The 14,196-nt window shown below is 50.6% G+C and overlaps 1 protein-coding gene across 3 annotated transcripts in view; it reads right to left on the reverse strand.

Annotated features, from left to right (window-relative positions):
• LOC144719295 (membrane-associated phosphatidylinositol transfer protein 2-like) overlaps positions 1-14,196 on the reverse strand; it is a 48,970-nt gene that overhangs the window by 24,441 nt on the left and 10,333 nt on the right. For all 3 annotated transcript variants that reach the window (XM_078595113.1, XM_078595112.1, XM_078595114.1), the window contains exons 3-9: positions 13,611-13,825; positions 12,573-12,694; positions 11,675-11,893; positions 3,977-4,276; positions 3,071-3,166; positions 2,820-2,939; positions 2,260-2,342 (exon numbers count right to left, since the gene is read on the reverse strand). In XM_078595113.1, the coding sequence (XP_078451239.1) occupies positions 2,260-2,342; positions 2,820-2,939; positions 3,071-3,166; positions 3,977-4,276; positions 11,675-11,893; positions 12,573-12,694; positions 13,611-13,825 (1,155 nt within the window). The remainder of the gene's footprint in view (positions 1-2,259; positions 2,343-2,819; positions 2,940-3,070; positions 3,167-3,976; positions 4,277-11,674; positions 11,894-12,572; positions 12,695-13,610; positions 13,826-14,196) is intronic.

Genomic DNA, 14,196 nt, shown 5'->3' on the forward strand with positions numbered 1-14,196 from the left:
GATGGTGACATGCTGCCAGGGATTTGGAATTGTGCTGCTGGCTGTCACCTATCTTGGGGCGCAGGTCCTGACCAGGATGGCCCAGTGAGAGTTGCGTGTCTAACATGAACGTTGTGGTCCCGTCATGCTATGGCTGACGGCTTGACCTGACAGCCCGGAGATTGAAACACTCCGTGGTATGTCTAGCCTAGTGGGCTGTGCGCTCACAGGGCTCGGAGAGTGTGGTCCCGTCATGCAATGGCTGACGGCTTGACCTGACAGCCCGGAGATTGAAACACTCCGTGGTATGTCTAGCCTAGTGGGCTGTGCGCTCACAGGGCTCGGAGAATGTGGTCCCGTCATGCAATGGCTGACGGCTTGACCTGACAGCCCGGAGATTGAAACACTCCGTGGCATGTCTAGCCTAGTGGGCTGTGCGCTCACATGGCTCGGAGAGTGTGGTCCCGTCATGCAATGGCTGACGGCTTGACCTGACAGCCCGGAGATCGAGACACTCCGTGGCTTGTCTAGCCTAGTGGGCTGTGCGCTCACATGGCTCGGGGAGTGTGGTCCCGTCATGCTGTGTCTGACGGCTTGAGCTGACAGCCCGGAGATCGAGACACTCTGTGGCTTGTCTAGCCTTGTGGGCTGTGCGCTCACATGGCTCGGGGAGTGTGGTCCCGTCATGCTATGGCTGACAGCTTGACCTGACGGCTCGGAGGTTGAGACCCTCCGAGGCGCGTTGAAACAGTGGGCTGGAGATTCGTAAGGTTCAGGTGGAGTTGTCCTGTTACGTTGAGACTGTATCCCTCAGTTGTTAGGGTGCATGTTGTCCAGTGAGTGAACGATGGGTCGTCTCAGCTTGGTCGGTACAGCTATATGCTGCGATGCGAGTCTTGGAGAGAGACTGGGTCGTCTCAGCTCGGTCGGTACAGCTATATGCTGCGATGCGAGTCTTGGAGAGAGACTGGGTCGTCTCAGCTCGGTCGGTACAGCTATATGCTGCGATGCGAGTCTTGGAGAGAGACTGGGTTAAAATCCCACCGATATGGCCGACGCGTGCTGCTGGTTGTGACGCCGCGTCGGAAAGGCGGTGGGGTGGTAACATGGAAATTCCCCCCCCGATATGGCCGACGCGTGCTACTGGTTGTGACGCCACGTCGGAAAGGCGGGGGGGTGCTAACGGGTGACTGTCATTGCATGCGTGATTCTAACGGGGGGGGGGGGCTGTGCTGGAGCGTAAGTGGGTTAGCCAGTTTTCATGTATATTTGTTGTTAATTCCCCGTTTTCTATGCGGTTCCCTTTTACCCTCGTCGATTCTGTATATATTACGTGATTGTATTTCTTATCGGTCGCCGGTCATTTATTGATGTTGCTGGTTCGGAGGCACACCTTTTCGATTTTTCACAGTTGTGTTACAGCCGGGGACGGCTGTGTGTTTATACAGGGGGGGGTGATGTAGTGACATAGAATGGTCACTACTGTGTCGGCCTGTACGAGGGCTGGGGGCCCCAAGGGGGTGCCTGGGGGGTCACGTGCTGGAGGGATCCGGACCTTCCCAGAGGTGGGGGAAGTGAGGCGTGTCCTGGGAAGGGAGGCGTGGCCTGAAGAGAGCCAGCCACGCCGGGGCGGAGCCAGCCATGCCAAACCAGATATATAAGCGTGGTGTGAACGCAGAGCGAGGCTGTTGTACTGTACTCCAAAGTGAAGACATCATCGGTCGTCAAGTCCCGAGTCGTCGTCCTGGGCCAGGCAGGCCGTTGCCTGCCTGGTCCAGTCTGTGTCGTGTTTCAGAGTGTTAGTGAGTTGAGGAAGGTGGTTACCACCTTATGTACAGTGTTATATTACTTACCGTTTAATAAATAGTGTTGCCTCCAAGCTGCGTGTGTGTGCACCTAATTCGGTCTTACTACACATGTTCTCCCCATGGTCACGTCCTCTGGTTTTTACATCCACATTAAGAAACATGCATTTAGAGCATTTGGCTGCTATACATTTCCACATGATAAACCACTTCGTTGTGGCCAGGTCACTTCTGAAAAAGACCAGCGATATCGCTGAGAGGGCCTTACCTGGTAAAATGAAAAATTGTTTAGTTTTTTTATTTAGTTTAGGGTGTGGAACGTAAGGCGGATGTAGTGGCTGGTGAGGTGGCTGCATGTGGGTGTGGTGTGTATGATGTGTGCTGTGGGGTGTGTGGTATGAGTGTCGGGCGGAACGGTCGGTGTGGTGAGCGTGGCGCGTGGTGGTGGGCATGGTGTCAGGAGCAGCATCCTCACCTCTGGCTCCTCCTCCGCCCCCTCCATGCTGCTCTGCGTGCTGTATTCGGGCAGCTCCATGCCGCTTCCAAATAGAACCGTCCCTGTCGCACAGGAGTGGAGCATCGCTCACTCACCCATTTATTCTTACACAGTTTCTGAGCACGGGGCCCAAAGGCTCAAAATTCCAACAACAAACAGCACTTTCAAAGTCGTTATAGGTGAGAGTGAACACACTTCTTGAATGAAACAAGTTCATGATAAGAGCTTGGGAAAAGAAAAAGATGATCGGAGGGAATTCCAAAGTGTAAGTCGGTGGGTGGGTGAGTGTGACCTGCATTGTGGTGGTTGAACACAGTGTAGATAAGCCAAAACACTCAGTATGGTAGATTGAGTTCTCGACACAAGTGGAAGAATAAACGGAAGATATTTACGTGAACATCAGCCCCTGTAGTAGCGTTAGAAGAGAGCCGAGGAGGCAACTGACCACCGGAGTGTGTGTATGTGACTGGAGTGAGTCATGTAAACGGAACCGAGAAATGCATTTTTGAATGCTGACACGGGGTGAGCGGCTGTGCTACCAGAGTCCTGATCGCGCTGCACGGTGGCCTCCATCAAGTCCATGAGTTCCGTTGAGCTCCATTTGCTGATCTCGGCAGGAAGGAATGGCTCCCCTTCCCCCTCTACATCCGACAGGTCCTCTGCTCACACCGCACGAGACACAACAGCCCACAGCATTGGCGTCACCACATCTCCCACACCCACACTGCCACGCGGCGCTAGACACTTCGGCTAGCTCAATGAAGCGGCCACTTATTGGAACGACGAGTACCTTGAGCATCGAAGAACTCCTCTTCTGAACTGTCTTCAGACTCCCGCGCGATACTTTGCATCCTCCACTCGCACAAGCTCTGGCTGGATGGACTGCCTGTCCACGCACGCACCGCCACACATCACAACCCTTACATTAAATCGAACCAGTGTCCAAAAAACCTGCAGGTGCACTCGGAGCGGACAAAATACCAGATGTGCTAACATGATATCTTCAAATGCACTTTCTTATGTCACCACAGGACGGTGATGTAGCCGAGGGTAGTATGTTTGCCACTTGTTACAGAGGTTCTTGGATTCAATCCGGTATGGTACCATGGTTAATAATGCAGGGTGCAGTGTGTCTGCTTCACAGTGAACGTTACAAATCCCGTGATGTCATTTGAAGAAAGGTGGGCCATTGTGTGCCGGAATTACAGTCCAATCTTCCCAAATTTGATGATACTGCAACTCACTGCTTTTGGGAAATTGGTAACGATGGTCGACCCTAAACTGCGAAAACTTGGCAGGACCCTCCTGAAATAGTCTTCAGACCCAGTGAGGTTTTGTTAAGTGTCAGAATAAAAAAAATAGTGCTATATTTAACAGTGCCAATCCTACAAATCACATCTCATAATGCTGTAGAATTTGTAAGGAGCAGTTTTTGCATGGAGACATGGGAAACCAGAGGCCATCAGGAAGGCAGCCAGAACAGATGCCAACAATTGTGCAAGCTCTGTGGTGCTATATTAGGATGTTTAGCAAACTCCATTAGCGAATGAGCTTTTGTACATTCTGGAAAAAACCCAACATGAGCTATGACAGCCTCAGAGCACACAGGCAGGGAGGGAGTTGCACGAGTGTGATCCACCAAACGTGAACGTAACGATCACTTGCGGTGCGCAAAAGGGGGCTGTGGACGACGCACCCCCTCGCTTTGAAGAGCGCGAGGAGCGGGACGAGGACGACCACTGCTTGGTGAGCGCTCGCTGGGTCCTCTTGTCAGATTCGCCAGGGGGGGTCAGGGCACCCTCCTCGGTCCGCTCAGGGGGGGGGGACCCCGTGCTCGGCTTCTCCCCCTCCCCCTCGCTGTACTGCGCCATCTTCTGGGCCAGCGCCAGCTGCGTCTCGCGCTCCAGGCGGCGGATGTCGGCGATGGTGAGGCCGTACCACTCGTCCTGCCAGCACCACGCCTGGCGGTGGGCCCGCACCATCACCTTTCGCAGACCTGTTCACCGCATAGAAACCGCAGTGTGACCGCACGGCAACCACAGTTCAACCGCCATTGGCGCAGTCCATCGTCCCTCTGGGCCCTCTGGGTTATATAAAAGGGAAACCACATTCTCTTTGGTTCTTTCGGTAAAGTCACGTAGGTATAAAATAAAATAAATTAAATCACGACGTTTCGGGCGCAACACAAGCGTCCGTCATCAGGTGGGACAACCACAGCAAGAAACACTTGATGAAGTGGGCAAAAGGGCTGCCGTGACAAGAGGCTATATAGGTAAGAGAGGGGGGAGGAGCAAGGGAGGAGAGATAAAGAGGGGGGTATGGGGTAGGGGAAGTGGAGCGCTGCTAGAGGGATTAGAAGACGAGCAAGGCAAAACGCTGGGGGGGGGGGGGGGGGGGGAAGTGAGCGGGGCTGGGAGTGGGAGGCTAGTTTTCCCACCTGATGACGGACGCTTGTGTTGCGCCGGAAACGTGATTTATTTTATTTTATACCTACGTGACTTTACCGAAAGAACCAAAGAGTATGGATCCCTGCAGTCACGAAAACTTCAAATCTAGATTGGAAACCACATTGTGAAGAAGTCAACGGTGGTTGTCGTATGGAGGGACTCGCCTCATCACCGGCTCAGCAGGGCTGTGAACAGGAGATGAGCACCAATGCCTCAAAACGTATTTGAGTAGCAAATCACTCAGACGTGACTTGTAAGACATTCTGATTTCTATAACTCTCCAACGTGAATCTGCGGTGCCTGCAGTGTCTGCCCGACACGTGTCGTGTGTAACGGGGTAGTACCTGCAGCATGTAATTGGGTGGTGCCTGTATTGTGTTTGTGCAATGCCTGTGTTCCTGTGTTGTGCCTGTAGTTTGTTGCTGTACGATTCATGTAGTCTTACCGTATGGTGGCTGTGCGGTTTGCACGTGCCTGCAGCATGCTGCTAAAGGTGTTTTCCTTTCTGGCTGATCGTGTATATTTTCCACTCCTCTCTAAACCCCTTACGTCAGTGCCCTCCTCCCTCTCGGGTTCCATGGCAACAGCGTGACCATGGCGATGGGGAAAGCTGCCTCGTGCTGTGCAGACAAAGCAGCGGCCGCGCAAATGCCAGCACATGCCAACTCCTGGCACTCACCTCCACAGACTCCTCCCTGCCCTCACTCGCCGACTCCTCCCACTCTCCTCCACCCTCACTTGTTGACTCCTCCCACTCTCCTCCGCCCTGACTCGCAGACTCCTCCCACTTTCCTCCACCCTCACTTGTTGACTCCTCCCACTCTCCTCCACCCTCACTTGTTGACTCCTCCCACTCTCCTCCGCCCTGACTCGCCGACTCCTCCCACTTTCCTCCACCCTCACTTGTTGACTCCCTCCCACTCTCCTCCACCCTCACTTGTTGACTCCTCCCACTTTCCTCCACCCTCACTTGTTGACTCCTCCCACTTTCCTCCACCCTCACTTGTTGACTCCTCCCACTTTCCTCCACCCTCACTTGTTGACTCCTCCCACTCTCCTCCGCCCTGACGTGGCTAGAGCTGCCCCGCACCCTGCCTCCCACCGAATGTGCTCATTCATTCTAGATTTGAAGCTTTCGTGACTGCAAGGATTCATACTCTTAGTTATTTCGATAAAATCACGTAGTTAAAAAATTAAATAAAAATTAATAAAAATAAAACAATTAAATCACGACGTTTCGGATGCATCCGAAACGTCGTGATTTTATTTTTTATTAATTTTAATTGCATTTTTACCTACGTGATTTTATCGAAAGAACTAAGAGTATGTGCTCATTCATGATCCTCATTAATGACGACGCACTGCTTAGTCATTTATTCTTCCCAAAATCATAACTTTTTAACTGTCCCGATATGCACTCTCGCTCAGACATCGAGTTGCTTCAGCATGGAACGATTTTTTCGGTAAAGTCACGTAGGTAAAAAAATACAATTTAAATTAATAAAAGTTAAATAAAAATCACGACTTTTCGGAGGCAACACAAGTCTCCGTCATCAGGTGGGAACGTCACAGCTAGATTTGCTGTATCAAGTGAGGCAGGGATTCCAAGATGCAGGTTCTTAAACACAAGTTAAGGGGGAGGAGGGGGGGGAGCTTATCAGAATGTGGTAGCCAATGAATGGAACGTATTGGGAGGGGGGCAGGGCTAAAAGAGAACAAGAGGTGTAGGTGAACGTGGACGTGTTTGTGTGCAATCACCTGTTGGTGCACATGATAACGTATTGGAAGGGGGGGGCGGGGCTAAAAGTGAGCACGAGGTGTACGTGTACATGGACCTGTTTGTGCACAAGCACCTGTTGGTGCACATGATAGAAGAAAACGAAAATGCCCATGTTGTTTTTACGCAGTGTTGGCTGACAATCAAATACGATTCCTACTTGAAACCTGATTCCCACCACCACCCATCTCAAAAGAATTCTCTTATCAAAACGCTATACCACAGAGCTCATGGCATTTCTGACCAACACCACCTGGCCAGTGAATTAAGACATGTACATCGGGCCCTCAGGATGAACGGATACTCTGACCGCACTATCCGCCAAGCTGTTTCTCCCACCATACAGAAACAGCTACTTGAAACTCTGATCAAAACTATCACCTTGCCATACATAACAGGCGTGACCAAAAAGATCTCCAAAATTCTAAACAAACATAAGATCCAAGTCCGATTCAGTACAGTACATAAAATCCGTGATCTAATTCCATCTGTGAAGGATGTCATCCCTGACTTGCAATACCCTGGAGTCTATAAACTGAGTTGCAGCTGTGGTGATTGTTACATTGGGGAAATGAAACGTCATGTCTCTGATCGTGTCCGCGAGCACAAGTCAGATTTGAAACACGGCAAAATTGAGTCTTCCGCCGTTGCCGATCATTGCTACAACGCGGTGGGCTCTCATGATATTGTTTTTTCCGAGACCAAGGTGCTCTGCAAACCCTCTGGCTACCATCAAAGGTTTGTACACGAAGCCATTCAGATATACAAACAGACATAATTTCAACCGTGATGATGGGTACAAACTTAGTAATCATTGGAAAGATGGTATTAACCATGCAATAAAAGATTTAACTACACATTTTTGGACCATCTTATTTGACAGGCACTATTTTACTTTAACGAGTGTTAACATTCCCAGCGTTTAACAGTACTCTCCTTTTTCATATTTGATTGTCAGCCAACACTGGGTAAAAACATGGGCATTTTCGTTTTCTTCTATCATGTGCACCAACAGGTGTTTGTGCAGGTCCACGGACACGTGCACCTCGTGTTCTCTTTTAGCCCCGCCCCCCCTTCCAATACGTTATCATGTGCACCAACAAGTGATTGCACACAAACATGTCCACGTACACCTCTTGTTCTCTTTTAGCCCCCCTCCGAATACGTTCCATTCATTGGCTACCACATTCTGATAAGCTCCCCCCCCTTCCTCCCCCTTAACTTGTATTTAAGAACCTGCATCTTGGAATCCCTGCCTCACTTGATACAGCAAATCTAACTGTGACGGTCCCACCTGATGACGGAGACTTGTGTTGCCTCCGAAACGTCGTGATTTTTCTTTTTATTTTACTTTTATTCATTTTTATTTTTTACCTACGTGACTTTACCGAAAAAAACCTAAGAATATGAATCCTTGCAGTCACGAAAGCTTCAAATCTAGAATGGAACGATTTCCCAGACTCAGAGATGTGTCACCAGTCTCACCTTATTTCAATATTTAATTAAAACTCAATCCCATAAGACCTACATCTGCTACCACGACAGTGTGGTTTCCACAAGCCGGCAAGGGAGCTAAATTGAATAATGAATGCATGCATTAATTTCTTGTGTTTGATAATGGCAAATTGGATGTATATCACAAGATAAAGATTAAAAATGTGCGTATGTACATGTCCGCTATATACGTACGTGTGTGTGGATGAGTGTGGGCGAGTGAGCATCATCTCAAGCAGTCAACCCATGAGACCTGGGTCTGTTCCGTGACCTGCCAGCCGGCCTTCACGTGGCCTCCAAGTACACCTCGCATGGCACAAGCGCCGTTGTGACGTCACTGCCACTGAGTGGCGAACAGCAGTTATTGTAAGTTGGTAAGTGTATGACTCAATGTATATGTGTGTCTGGGTGTTTGAGTGTGTCTGGGTGTTTGAGTGTGTCTGGGTATTTGAGTGCGAGTGAGTGAGTGGGCATGTGTTGAGAAACGTGGACCCCCCTAATGGAGCATCTTCGCCGGTTAGAAACATTTAGGCTGGCCTGCCTACGATCCATCCTGGGTTTAACCAGGCTGGATTGTGTGAGGAGCTCACAAATCCTTGAAGGATCTGGGCAAAGTCCCATTGGTGAGCTCGTCCGGCAGGCAAGGCTGCGTTGGCTGGGTCATGTAGCCCGCATGCCCAGCCACCGCATGCCTAAATAGCGTTTGTTCGGCCGGATCGAGGGGGCTAAACGGGCGCGGCACGGGCTAGAGAAGATATGGAGTGATGTAGTACAGGAGGACGTGGAGCTGAGTGGACTTGCCGATGACTGGTACCAGCGGTGTCAAGATCGGCCTCTGTGGAGGAGGCTCGTAAAGGACGCTACTGGGCAGTTGGAGGCAATCGCCCTCCAACAACAACGGAGGGCGGAGGAGCGACGCTCACAACAACGAGCGGAGCGCCGGGTGGCTAATGCACAGCAAGTTGGCACAGTAGGGGGCACAGGTAGTGCATCAGCCAGTCATCTCGGTCATCTCAGTCAGTCGACCCTTGGCATCTGGGTCTGCCCCATGACCTCCTGCCAGCGGGCGTTCGACACTTCACGTGGCCTCAAGGTGCACATGGCCTGGCACAAGCGTCGTGGTGACGTTACCGCCACTTAGTGGCGAATGGCGGTTGTTGTTGTGTGGCTGAAATTTTGCGTTAACGCAATTGACAAATTATGGACACTTTTCGATAAACTACATCGAATTTCCACATTAAGGAAAATTCACACGGCACGCACGATGCGGTCATCAAACAAGAAGCACCCGGGAGGATCCGTCACCCACCCTTGACAGCGTCACGGTGTCCCTACAGTGCAACAGTAATGCCTCACATCACCTTACTCGTCATTCTAACATGCAGCAGATCTTTTGGCGAGTTTCCATGAAAATATAAATAACTTTCGTTTTCAATGAATTATTATTTAAATCGTTTTAATATTTACATTCTTTATTGGTATTTTGTATTGTGAAAGTGAGATAGATTTATATTTTTAGATTAGGAGTAGAATTAGAATGACTGTCAGTAACACATTCCTAATTGCAAGACTTAAATTCATGGGAAAAGTTATTCGGATTCACAAAATTGAGTTTTACGGGTGTTTTTTAAAGAACGCATTCTTTTCGTAAATCGAGGGATGTCTGTACTTACGCCAACAGTCTGTTAAGGCTATATGCGGGATCTTTGTCATTGTTTTTTTTTCATGTCATCAGATATTTGCTATACATCTGCCAGTTGATACCCGCACACCCATGTAAACAAGATGCTCCTCCATCTCACGGGATTGTCCAGGTGAAATTAATTAGTTTTAATTTCTCACACATGGGTCTTCAGTCCACTCCAGTGTAATGCACTATTAATCCTCATTCATACAAAAGCATTAGTCAATCACTAGTGCCGGGGCTGCACTGAGCACATGTAAAGCGAAGGCTTCCCATGCTGTACACCCACTCTGCACGCACACACATCCACGTGTGAACACTCACGCACGTTTGTTAATAACCACCACCTTCCTTTCGTGAAAACTTCGACTTTGGACATCCGGTAGTGCATTCAACTTCTCTAGGTAGGTGGGGTGTGGTGAGTGGGTTGGGGTGTGGGGTTGAGATATGTCATGTGAGTGGTGATTGTGGCATTATGTGTGGTGGGTGTGGTATAAATAGTAGGTGTGGAGAATGTGGTGAATGTTGTTTGTGGTAAGTTTCGTCAGTGCAGACCGTGTGGTGGTAAGTATGGTATTGCGATGGGTGCAGTGTGATGGGTGCGATGTTGTGTGTGGTGAGTGTGATGTGAGCGGTGGGTGTGGTGGTTTCTGTGGTGAGTGTGGCGTTGGGATGGGCTAGTGGAGGGATCGGGAAGGATGGAATGTTGTTGGTGGGGGGGTGAGGATTGGAGATCAGGTTATGGGGTGGTTTGGGATGTGGGGGGGGGGTCACGGTGAAATGGGGGGGGGGTGGGAAGAATGGGCTGGTTGGGGAGGAAGGCTGTGGGGCCTCGTGGTTCGTGCTGGATCAATATTTTTCTGCTGCGATGGGTTTTCCTGTCGTTTATCGATCTGACCGTCACCCGTCCGTCAAACTCTTGAAGTTTGCGGACGACACCACCCTAATTGGGCTCATCTCTAATGGGGATGAGTCTGATTATAGGAGGGAAGCTGACAACCTGGTGACCTGGTGTAGCCAGCACAACCTGGAGCTTAATGCTCTTAAGACCGTGGAGATGGTTGTGGACTTCAGGAAGAATACAGCCCCACTCACCCCCATCACCCTGTGCGACTCCCCAGTGAACAATGTGGAATCCTTCATCTTCCTGGGCACTATTCTTTCCCAGGACCTCAAGTGGGAACTGAACATCAGCTCCCTTATCAAGAGAGCTCAACAGAGGATGTACTTCCTACGGCAGCTGAAGAAATTTAATCTGCCAAAGACAATGATGGTGCGCTTCTATACAGCCATCATTGAGTCCATCCTCACCTCCTCCATCGCCATCTGGTACGCTGCTGCCACTGCCAAGGACAAGAGCAGACTGCAGCGTATCATCCGCACTGCTGAGAAGGTGATTGGCTGTAATCTACCAACCCTTGAGGACTTGCACACCTTGAGGACCCTGAGGCGAGCGAGGAAGATTGTGGACGATTCCTCTCACCCTGGATACTCTCTGTTCCAGATACTCCCCTCCGGCGGAAGGCTGCGGTCCATCAGGACCAAAACCTCACGTCATGAAAACAGTTTCTTCCCATCCGCTGTTGGCCTCTTCAACAAGGCCAAGGGCTTAAAATGACTTTTACACTTAAAATTACTTTTACACTTACTATAACATTTTATCTACATAATTACACCTAGTCAAACTTACAACGTGTTATCTTATTTGTATTTTTGTATTCTAAGATTGTATATTATGGATAATTCACATTTTACATTTCACATTTTACATTGTCTACTTATTCATAATTTTAAATACTTTAGCCCGTTAGTATTAGTTATACTTTGTAACGTTAGTATAGTTAGACTGTATATCACCTATTCGAGTTTTTAAGATTGCTCAATGTTGAATGTATGCACCTTCCGGCCATAGTAAATTCCGTGTATGTGTAAACTGTCATGGCGATTAAAACCGTTTCTGATTCTTTGCCTTGTGCAGGCAGCGGCACTGACCCACGTCGTGGATGAAGCGCTCGATCTTGGACTGCATGCCCCAGTAGCGAAACTCCACCTTGCACAGCTTGTACGCGCACATGATGGGGCTGGGATTCAGGGAAGCCCAGTCGTCCCCGAGAGGCCCGCGGCCTGTGCGCTCCGAGCGGTAGACGCGCGGGTCCTCGTCCACCACATACTCGTGGGGGGCCATCGGGTCCCGCACGATGTCTATTGTGTCTGCCACGGGACCCGCACACGCACAGAGAGAAAGATCCTCCATGTAGCCCACAAAGGCTGTTGGGGCAAGTGCTGTGAGCATCTATGAAGGCCGGCACGGCACAGTGCCACGCCCGGCTGCCTGTCTCCTTAGTGGCGATGATTACACACAGCACCATGTACTCATTCGAGGCCGAGTCGACCACAAACGTGAGCATTCAAGCACTCAAGTGGGCATACACGCGACAGCTGAATAAATGGGTACACCACAGTTAATCGATTGGCAGGTCACGTGTGGTGAGGTAAAGTGTGGGTACGCCCACCTCTTCCACGACGCCTGTTCAGTGTGGAAGAGTCGACTAAATACACTCTACAGCTCCCTCTAGTGGAAGCCCTTCTGCCAGCAATGGCACGACCAAGGTAATTGCAGCGCTGTGCCTGTGCCTTTGAACTGAAAGGCAAACATACCACACGGTGACTTACACCGCCATGCTGTTTATACGTTCCTAAGAACCGCGCGGTGAAATTGTTGCTACCATTTAACTGGAATATTTTGCGAGTTACTGACCGTCGGAAGAGATAATCGATTACTAAAATGGTTTCTGGTTTACCGGTTACCGTTGAACAATGCTAATTCAGGGGAAAACTTGGCGGGCGGGTCGGGCGAGTGAGGCAGGGAGCGAGCGAAAGCGGTGCTGACCGACGCTGCACTGGCGCTTCTCTGCAGCGCCGAGGTTGAACACGTTCAGCTGGTCTCCGCCGTCCTGCTGGTAGTGCGTTTCGATGTCGATTGAAAACTTCTCCACAAAAGGGCACGTGTACCTGCACAGCAGCAGCACAGCAGCAGTACGTTTAGTTGTATTTCTGCACAATTCAGGAGACACAAGTTTTAGTACGTAAAATTGTGCACGTGTTTTTGTGCAAGAGGGTGCCTTTGTGTACATGAGTTGTATTACTTTTGTGTGTGTAAGAGCATACATGTGTTGAGGTGCAATTCACGACTCCGAGGCAGGTTGCTATTAGGGGCTCACGCCACGTTTATTTAAGGGCTTCCGCCAAGTTGATAAGGCTTACGCCGAACCAACACCCCCCTAGACAATAACTCCCCAGGGGACAGGGTACTGGGATCCCTATACCCCGGCTAACTCGCCTCTCCACCCTGCCCCGGCCCGGGACCACCCCCAACCTCGGCCGGTCGGGCAGAGTAGCCTCCCCTAGCCTCGTGTGAGGATCAACTCACCGAGTCCCCACTTCTACCCCCGACGAACCCCGGTTCCATCCCGGGTCCCCATTTAAATACCCCCCTGGGGGCATGACGTCACCATCCTCCACGGCCCGCCTGACGTCACGTCCCGCGACGCCACTCTTTCCGACGGTGCGCGTGACGTGATGTCACCCACTACACCTCTACACATGTATCTGTGAATTTGCGTGGGGAGTGGTGGTGGAGCGTTTCACGCGATTCGGTACGAACCCGACGACCCGAGTTCAAATGCCACTCACTGCTATCACTCATGACGATTATCTCAATCAGTCCTGGTTCTCTCCAAGGTCGACTCAGCCTCAAATGAGTACCTGGTGCAACGTGTAAACATCGCCAATGGGTAGACAAAAGTGGTTGGGGACGATGCTGGCCTTAGTAGGTGTTCGCTAACAACCCTTTCCCAACAACAGTCTGTAAAGGTTATGTTGGGGGATCTTTTACTTTTATCTTTGTGGGTGCACGTGTGAAGCTCACCGTGTGCGTGTGTAGGGGTAAGCGTTCCACGACTGCTCCTCTACCCGCAGCGCGGCCTTGGGCAGGATGGCGCGGAACCAGCCAGGGATGTGCATGCCGATGTGGTAGAGCTTGTGCGTGTACTGGCCCCTGCCCCCCGGGCCATCCTCATATGGCCGGTTTTCCAAGATCTCCACTCCGCTGCCCTCGCCGCTCGTCTCATCTCGACTCTTTTTCTGAAAGCCACACGGTGTGCTGTGAGAGGGACTGAATGGCTCCGCAGTTCTGGGCCTCGCAAGCAGACAGCGTGTTGGGCAGCAGGCTGGCACAGCGGCAAAACTCGTGCCTCGCAGCACTCAGTGCCTGGGTTCGATTCTCGACTCTGGCACCTTTCTGTGTGGAGTTTGTATTTTCTCCCCCTGTTCTGCATGGATTTGCAACGTGACTGGCATGGGTTAAACATCCCAATACTGAAAAATTACCTGCAAATTACTAAATTGATACTACACACAGCAGCAACATTGCCCCCAACGATGACAACTTGGCAGGATCCTCCAAAAAAAGTCTTGAAAATCAGTAGGGCTTTCCTGGGTAAACACGCGTCATA

The sequence above is a fragment of the Lampetra planeri genome, chromosome 6 (genome assembly GCF_965212315.1).
Source record: "Lampetra planeri chromosome 6, kcLamPlan1.2.h2, whole genome shotgun sequence".
NCBI lineage: Eukaryota > Metazoa > Chordata > Hyperoartia > Petromyzontiformes > Petromyzontidae > Lampetra > Lampetra planeri.